This window comes from Setaria viridis, chromosome 2 (genome assembly GCF_005286985.2).
Source record: "Setaria viridis chromosome 2, Setaria_viridis_v4.0, whole genome shotgun sequence".
NCBI lineage: Eukaryota > Viridiplantae > Streptophyta > Magnoliopsida > Poales > Poaceae > Setaria > Setaria viridis.
Window position 1 is genome coordinate 31,480,739 of NC_048264.2, and position 9,161 is coordinate 31,489,899.

Here is a 9,161-nt window from a genome sequence, read left to right on the forward strand (position 1 = left end):
TTTATTTTCATACTAACCTTGCAAAGGTTTTCACTTTTTCCATGTAATTTTAGTTTTGCCGCCCTGGCTCAGGTTTTGACGCTCTAAGTCTCTAACATTCTAATAGACTTTTGAAACATTTTCCATGCATACATGTGCAAGCAGATTGCAGTAGTGTCCGGGAACAGAACTAAATGGTTCGATCAATCACATATGTCATTGCTTTTGTTAGTTATTGGGCTTTAGCCCATGCACATAGGCGCCCTTTTAACATTCAGTATTGAAAGGTTAGATGGGCCAACAAACTGGCCCAGTATCTCGAGCATAATAACAGAAGTACGGAGTACAAGACAGGCCGTGGGCTTTAAAACTACAAGAGTTTGTGAGAATCAGCCCGTGGTACAAGACACTAGTTGGGTTTAAGAATCTTAGACACAAGCTTGTGAAACAAATTCGAATTTGCGCCGGTCTGGTTCCCAGCACCGCGCGTCCGCTACCTCGAGCTCATCGTCATCATCGCCGCCAGCATCTTCGAGGCAGACACGCAGCTGTTCGTCGGCCACAGGACCTTCCTGCCGTTCGACGCCGATGGCTCCATCCCGTCGAGACGCCTGCCCAACCACGAGCACGCCGTCTTCTTCGCCGCGTTCGTCGTCTACGCCGGCTACGCGCTGTACCTCCCGCGCCAGGGCTCCGGGCCGCCGCACGGTCTGCATGCTCCTCCTAGCTTTCGTCTTTGCCCAGGAGCTGCTCGTGTTCCACTTCCACTCCACCGACCACGCCGGCGTCGAGGGTCAGTTCCACCTGTTCGTGGAGGTCATGGCTGCTGTGGGCCTCGCCACGGCGCTCCTCGGCGTCGGCTTCCCGCGGAGCTTCGCGGTGAGCCTGGTCCGGTCGGCGGGCATCGCTTTCCAAGGGCTGCGGCTCGTTGTCATCGGTGTCATGTGGATCCCGAGCCTGGTACCCAAGGGCTGCTCGCTCGTGCGTGAGCACCACCGCGACGCCGTGCGCTGCGAGAACGACGACAGCCTTCACCGCGCCAAGGCTCTCGTCAACCTGCAGTTTGGGTGGTGCATGTCCCTCGTGGCTTTGTTTGTCGTCGCGCTCTACTTGTACGTGTGCAAGAGGTATCCATCAGGTATCCATCGGAGACAACCTACGGACGGGTGCCGGTAACTGCAGACGAGGACGACGACGGCCTGAAGATGCACAAGTGCGGGCCGGCGTGCAGTGGCGACGACGTGCATGAGCTCATGCCATTGGAGGTCGAGGTCTAAGCGGCAAGTCATAGTGATTCACACAACTGCATGCGTGAGTCTAAGTCTGGCTTGCGTGAAACCAGTCATCAGTTCGTATCTAAGTAGTATTTGTACTGGGTGTTGTTTCTCAATCGAGATGAATGCATTATTGTGTGTTTGTGTCGTCACTGGTGAGATTTACTGAACCTCGTTAAGAGATTATTGCTGTCTTGAACATCCGATGCAGAAAAGAAGCTGAATGTTTCATCAGTGTAAACGAATATATATGACCATTTTTTATGGAAACAGGTTACACACATACACATGCAAGCCGGCGCAGGTAGAAAATTTTAGACACCGGCGGGAAGTTTGCGTGCACGACGACGCAAGACCGGCGGCCATGGCAGCTCGCACGGGAACGCCACATCACAGAAGCCGTCGATGGGCACGAGCTCCGCCTCGACGGCCTCGATGTCCAAACGAAACGCCCACGATTCCTCCCGCCACCACAGCACAACCAGCGCCGTGTCAGTCACGTTGGTCCACGGCGCCACCTCACCGGAGAAATACGTCGGACGGTACCCCGGCAGCCCGCGCGCCACCGCCGACAGATCTATCGTCTTCTCGTGCGCCCACTCGCCGTCGCCCCGGGGCAGAGCGAAGACCTTCAGAACGCCGCCGGGCCAAGTGGTAAGGACGCGCGCCTCGCCGTCCCGGCCGGCGGCCACCCTCAACGCCGTGCTCCGCCCGTCCCAGTCTTCCGTACCTGGTAGCTCGGAACACGAGAGCTCGGCCGTGCTCCGGTCAAGAGCCGTCACCGTCTTCCCTTCGCCTTGCCAGTACAGAGACGCCCTGGTGCGCCCCATGAAGAGCCTCATCCTCTGCCCGTCCACGCTGTACCCGCGCCACGAGCTGCGGTCACGCTTACGTGAGGTGAACATGGAGCCACGTCACCGTCGAGGAGGAATGGCCCGGAGTGGATGTGGTAGCGGTCGGGCTTCACCAAGGGAGGGATCGCCCTGTAGCGCCGCGCGAGGGGATCGCAAACAACCACGTGCAAGCTCCAGGTGGGGCTGAAGTCGTACCGCTCCTCGAGAGCCCACAGGAGGAGGCCGCCGCGGCTATCCTTGATCCTCCAGAAGTACGGGTCGACGACCTCGTCGGGTTCCCAGAGGAAGTCGAGGGAGAAGCGTTCGCCGTCGACGCCACCGGCGGCCGGTGGCGAGGAGGCGACGAATGCCGGGGGCGCGTACTCGGGCTCGGGCTCGGGCTCGGAGGAGTCCAGGAAGCGGCCGTTGTGGTAGGAGCCGACGAAGGCCGGGGCCTGGTGCTCGGGCTCGGGCTCGAGCTCGGAGGAGTCCAGGAAGCGGCTGTTGTGGTAGGAGCCGGCGACGAGGTGGCGTCCGTTGAGCGAACCGAAGCGGCGGAGGAATCGGGCGCCGGCGACGATGCCGTGCCACCGCTTGCACGTCGTCGCCGCGCGGATGAGGTTGACGGGGGAAGCCAGGTGCAGGAGGATGAGCTCGAGGACGTCGTCGGGGATGCCTGGATGTCACCACCCATGTTTCTGCCTTCCCGATCGAATCCCAAATCCGCGTATCTAGACTTAACTAGGCGCCTTGATCCCTTCATGGCCGTGCTTCCGTTATTGTTTTAAGTAGAACATCTACATTGCTTCCGAGTTGAAACGGGTGTTGGTTAGCCTGGCCGGTTCCACTCGGATTACAGGAGGCAATGATACCCAAACCGATGCGGATACGGAGCTATGAACCTTCTCTCCTACTCCGTCGCCTCCCTACTGCCTAAATCAGGGCAGAGGATCGGAAGACTCTTCGGTGGGGAGCTACTCTGCCACTTGATATCTAGAGCGACGACCAGCTTTCCTTTATGCGCATGACCACCATTTGCCTGGAGATTGCATCACCGTCCCACGATGTCCATAAGTAGTGTCAATCTTGCCAAATCATCAAGACATCAGCTCTAAAAACTACACCTCCAACTCATGATTTTTTTACGTGTGGCTGTAATAATTTTTCTCTCCTTTCTCCCCTCCCTTATTCTTTGTTGGAGATCGTGTCAACACCATGTCTGCATGAGACCCAATTTTTTCTATTTTTACATCTCTCCTCGTTAACTCTCTTGCCACCTCAATTTTTTGCCTACATAACACCATACTTAATGCTATGGAAACTGGGACTGGTCTAAATGACTGCTGCTGGTATTGATTCATGCTACTGGGTGTGGTTGTGATGCCTGAATCCTATTGCTTCAGTGCATCTTCAGGAAGTTGTTCCTTGATAGCTTTAAGTTGGGGTGCTTTCCTAATGATGTAGTTGCACAAGGAAAAGAGGTTGTTCGCTCCAAATGATGCTAAGAATTCCGCATCGTCTGAGATTGGTGCTTTGATGGCTGCATTAGCTCTTGGTGAACTATATCTCTGCCTGTCATAAAGGACCTCCTTGGATTTTTATACTAGTTCTGAAACATTCAGTGGAATGCTACAATTGGGACCCTTCGGACATGAGGATGCGAGTAATCATCTGGGTGTCACGTGTCGTGGATCACCGGTGCACCGGCACCGGCACGGCCCTGAGCGACGTGACCATGTTGAGCGACGTGCCGAAGCGGTCCCTGACATCCACGTCCCCGGGCTGCATCCCCTCGGGAAGCCTCCACTCAAAGGCGTGCAGCATGGATGCCAGCAGCAGCGTCACCACCCGCGTGGCCATCGGCGTGCCGGGGCACGCCCTCCGCCCGGCCCCGAACGGCATGAACTCCAGTCGGTCCTTCTCCTTCCCCCCGCGGAAGTCCGCGTCGCACGCGCCCACGAACCGCTCCGGCGAGAACGCCTCCGGCTCCGGCCACAGCGCCGGGTCACGCATGACGGCCCATAGGTTGACGATCACCTTGGTGCCGCTCGGCACCGCGAAGCTGCCGACCTCGGCACCGTCGGCCATGGCCAGGTGCGGCATCAGCATCGGGCTCGGCGGGTGCAGCCGCATCGACTCCATCACCACGGCGCGGAGGTAGGGGAGCCTGTCGATGTCCGACTCGTCCGGGTGCGGCTTCGAGCCCAGCGCGTCCCGCAGCTCGGCGCGGACCTTAGACATCACGGCCGGGTGCCGGAGCAGCTCCGCCATCGTCCACTCCACCGAGATCGCGTTCGTGTCCGTCCCGGCGGCAAACAGATCCTGCACGCGTGGTCAAAAGAAAAACCAGATGTTACCGTGTATTTTCTTTAGAGCAGTTTGAAAAAAAAATCAGCGCCTTTGACAAATCTGCAAGATTGCGATGAGGTGAATGCGAAATTTGTGGAGCAAGTTTTTGTCAGTTTTTCAAAGCTGACGAATAACATGGCAACACGATGAAATCGACAGTACGGGGTTCGACGATTGGACAGAAACGTACCAAAAGAAAGGACTTGATAGTTTGGAGGCTGAGCTGATCCTCCGAGCGAAGCTGAACAACACGTCTAAGAAATCCTCCTTTCCACCGGCGGCGCCGTTGAGACGGCGCGCGATGATTGCGTCGAAGAAGTCGTAGAACCTGCCGATGAGCTCAGCGCTGCGCCGGCGCCGGCCCTGCAGGTCGAGCTTGGCGAGCGCGGGGAAGAGGTCCGAGAGGTTGGGCTTGCAGGCCTCCTCGACCGTGTCTCTGACCAGCATCTCCAGCTCCTGCGCGCGGTCGGAGCTGAGGTCGGCCACGTCCTCGGAGAAGAGCACGTTCGAGACGACGTTGAGCACGCACGAGAAGACGATGCGCCCCACGTCCACGGCCTCGCCGGCGCCGGCGTGGCGGCCCAGGCACGCGACCAGCTCCCTCGCCTTCTCCTCCCGCGCGGCGCGCGTCGCGTCCAGCCCGCGCGCCGAGAAGAGGTGGTTGGTGCACACGGCGCGGAGCCGCCTCCACAGCGGGCTGCTGCCGGGGAGCCAGATGACGGAGTGCTCGTGGTTCCCCAGCGCGCGCCCGGCGTCGGTCACCGACCGCGCCGCCAGGACGTGGTCGTACCTCTGCAGCACGTCGTGCGCCGCCGCGGCGGAGGAGGCCACGATGGCGTCGGTGGTGCCGAGCCTCAGGGACATGACGGGGCCGTGCATCTCGGCGAGCCTGGCGAGGGCGTGGTGCGGCTCCCCGCGGAGGTCGAGGATGTTGCCGATGAGTGGCAGAGGCGCCGGCCCGGGCGGCCGCCTCGCCTTATCGGAGCTCGTCTTGGTCGAAAGCAAGAGCTTGTAAAGGAGGCAGGAGGCGAGTGAGAGGTAGAGGAACCATAGCAAGGTTGAAGCTTCCATGTTTGCTTGGGATAGTATGGACAGAAGCCAGATGGGGACTGGATTCTTGATTGAGCTGTATGCAGTCTTATATAGTTGCGCAATCACCAGTCATTGAGCTTTAGTTTCTTTTGGAGAATAGATTATTAGCCGGCTTGAACTAATAATGCTTGTAAAGTCTTTGTAGAAAACTTTTCAAGTAACGCTTCAGAGTTTTCTAGAAAATTTTCTTGAAAACTTTGGAGATTCTTTTCTTAAAAAAAGATGCTTTCGGAAAAGTCTGCCAAAGCTTTAAAAAATGCAAGAATTATTAAAAAAAACTTTTACTTGTATAGGAACATGTTATAAAACATGAAAACATGGACTTTACCGGATCATGCAAAAGTTAATTAGGTTGTTGTTCAACGTGTGTAGAATCGGATGTCCCACGTTTGAGCATTACAAGGTATATTCTCCTCATCCATTATATCTATATCAATTAATGTTGTTGGATTCACATTTGAAAACATTTCTTATACTCCCTTCATCCCATAAAAATTGCAATTCTAACTATGTATATGGACACGTGTTTATCCAGATACACAGCTAGAATTGTATTATTTTTTTCGGAGCAGTGGGAGTACTCAGTTTCATGACCACGAACAATATAATATATAGGATATCAATCATTAAGAGTGTAATGTGGGAGATCACACTGGATCAAACCACGTCTTACATTTTGAGAAATAGAGTATGGCCTCTACGCTGTGATGGTAAATCTACATGAATCTGAGTGCTAATATAGCCGAGGAGCGTGTAGGCGTACATGGTCTTAGTAGGCCGAGAAAAGAAAAGCGAAATGCGTCCAGCGTGACCGACGACCTACGTTTCCTATAATTGTTAGTTTGTTACTAGCTAGGAGTACTGATGACCATTGCTTCTTAATCAAAATCTGTTCGTTTCATATTTCTCTTTGAACTGGACACGACGGTGCGTGACCACGCCAACGCCGGCACTTGCGCACCGGACAGAAGTTGGATTAGTTGGCTGACTTGGCTGCCAGAATCCCAGATCTCCGCGAAGCTGCCTCACACCACACACTCCATCTTTGACGCCTTCGCGGAGCAGATTTCGTGATGCCACCACCCGGCGTCGCGTAGCAGAAGGTGATGCGAGCCAGTGAGGATGCTAAAAAAATCACCGGGCGCGGTTTCGAACCAAAAAGAAAACCACTGTGGGACTCGCGTGTGTCACGGTCGACGAGGAGGCTGAAATGTCATTGGCAGGGGCTGCTCTTTGGACGACTTGGTTGGTGCGCGGCGGCCTTGGAAAAGTGACTCCAAAATCTGCCGACGACTGCTCGGGATTGTGGATAGGGGGAGCTTGGCAAATCGAGATGAACCACTTGTCCCCAGCTAAGATTTTCTTTTAGTAAGGGCCCACAGTTAAGATTGACTTTCTTTGTGAATATACATTATCGTTCAAAATAGTACTAACGTGTTCCGAGCACTGACTGAGACGTGCGTGACAATGATAGCGAGGCTGAGACGTCGCTGCAAAGGCGCGCCACTCATCAGCCTCGCTATTTGCCTAGACGGACGGCAGCGCGCTATGTTTTCGGCTCTGCCCCACCGGCAAGACGCTCTGTGAGCTCCAGATGACGATTGGAGCCAGTATGGACCTCGAGGCGGGGCACCTCCGCTCCGGCCACGGCCGCGGCGGCGGTCCAGCTGCCACCGACCAGGAGCAGTAGAAAATCCGCCTTCCTTCCTTCCTTCCACAGTTTACGAGCTTACCTGATTTCCTTTCATTTTCACTTGCGTCTTACCAGTCTTCACCGTCACCTATCCCTGTTTGCAGTTTGTATGCTCTCCTCGCCAGAAAACAAAGCCTTCATAAGTTCAGGGCCATTTAACATACAGTGGCTGCACGAAAGAGGAAAGGATCACACGCATGCGCACAGTAGTTAGGATATCGATCCTTCTCTGTCAATGAAATCGCAACAATGTGGACTTGCTCACATGCACTCCTCTAGGGAACCATAATAGAGATACCAAAGAATAGGCACATGCATGCGCCCAGCGGATTGGATCCTTCTCTATGTTTGAGACCGAAATTGATATCATAGGAGTCTTGCTCCTTGAGAGGTGGGTCTTGCTCCTCCCTTTCGACCACCAGAGCCGCGCTCACCACTGGGGGGTTGCGGTGTAAGGGCTCCTCATCTCTGGGGGCGACCAATGTCGGCGGTGTCAAGAGGTACAACTTCAACTGTCTCAGGGCTTCGCTTGCTTCTTCGTTCCACTCGAAACGTCCTATCTTCTTGAGCAGCCGGAAGAGGGGGAGCCCCCTAGCCTTGAAATGAACCTCCCAAGAGCTGCCACGCAACCGGTGAGGCGTTGCACGCCCTTCAGGCGGGTGGGAGGTTGCATGCATTCGATGTCCTCCAGCTTCTCAGGGTTTGCTGCGATTTCCCGGTTGGAGACGAGGAACCCCAAGAGTTTCCCCGACGGTACGCCAAACAAGCACTTCTCCAGGTTGAGCTTCATGCATGTCACTCGCAGATTGTCAAATGTTTCGAACAAATCTGCGAGCAGTGTAACTTGGTCTCAGGTCTTGACGACGATGTTGTCGATGCATGCTTCAACATTTCGACCTTGCTGATCCCCCAGCGTGATGCGCATGGTCTGCTGAAAAGTAGGACCGGCATTCTTGAGGCCGAAAGGCATGCGCACGTAACAATACGTCCCCACAGGAGTGGCGAACGTCATCTTCTCTTCATCCTCCCTAGCTATGCTTATCTGGTAGTACTCGGAGTACACGTCCAGAAAACAAAGGAGGTCGCACCCCACCGTGGAATCGACAACTTGGTCGGTATGGGGTAGCGGAAAAGGATCCTTCAGGCAAGCCTTGTTGAGGTCGGTGTAATCGACGCACATCCGGAGCTTTCCGTTCGCCTTCAGCACGATGACCGGGTTAGCCAACCACTCGGGGTGGAGGACCTCCTGTATAATCCTAGCCTCTAGCATCTTGCGGACTTGCTCGCAGATGAAGTCTTGCCTTTCCGGAGCTTGCCGTCGTACTTTTTGTTGCACGGGCCACGCGTCGGGATGCACGGCAAGTTTGTGCTCGATCACCTTCCTGGGGACCTCGGGCATGTCCGATAGTTCCCACGCAAACACATCGACATTTGCCCGGAGGAAAGTGATGAGCGTGCCTTCGTATTTGTCGCCCAGCTGGGCCCCGACCTTGACGGTCTTGCCAAGGCCATCTCCGAGCTGAACCTCCTTAGTGAGCGCGGCGTTATCGGGGATGATGCATTGCTTGGTTGGAGGGTGCGGGTTCTGCTCTGGGCGCTCATTATCTTCGGTGGGTGTGGCGGTGGCTAGTGCCTCGAAGAGTTTCTCGGCACAGTACACTGCCCTTTTTCTGTTAGTTTTCACCGAGAAGACACCGGATGGCCCCAGGATCTTGAGGGTTGAGTAGGCGTAGTGCACCATCTCCTTCTGGTGGTTCTCGGCCAAACCTTTGACCAATCGGCATTCGGTTAGGTCGTGTCGGTCGGTCTTGTGGATCTCAACCCATTTGCCGCCCGCTGGACGCGCCGGCGTTGGCAGCTTCTTGCCACCTGGCGGACTGGGTAGTGGAGGTCGGTTCTGACCCTCCGGACCTAGCGCGGCGACAGCCTTCCTCTTGTTTT

At 55.4% G+C, this 9,161-nt stretch overlaps 1 protein-coding gene and 2 pseudogenes across 1 annotated transcript; 1 reads left to right on the forward strand and 2 right to left on the reverse strand.

Annotated features, from left to right (window-relative positions):
* Window positions 1-437: 437 nt before the first annotated feature.
* LOC117844270 (uncharacterized) lies at window positions 438-1,256 on the forward strand (annotated as a pseudogene).
* Window positions 1,257-1,940: 684 nt separating this feature from the next.
* On the reverse strand, window positions 1,941-3,138 carry LOC117842121 (uncharacterized). The gene is made up of 2 exons (XM_072291867.1): window positions 3,126-3,138; window positions 1,941-2,762 (listed from the first exon to the last, which is right to left on the reverse strand). Exons 1-2 carry the CDS (start codon window positions 3,136-3,138, stop codon window positions 2,092-2,094), a joined length of 684 nt encoding a protein of 227 aa, XP_072147968.1. The 3' UTR covers window positions 1,941-2,091.
* Window positions 3,139-3,306: 168 nt separating this feature from the next.
* LOC117842120 (cytochrome P450 76M5-like) lies at window positions 3,307-5,588 on the reverse strand (annotated as a pseudogene).
* Window positions 5,589-9,161: the final 3,573 nt, after the last annotated feature.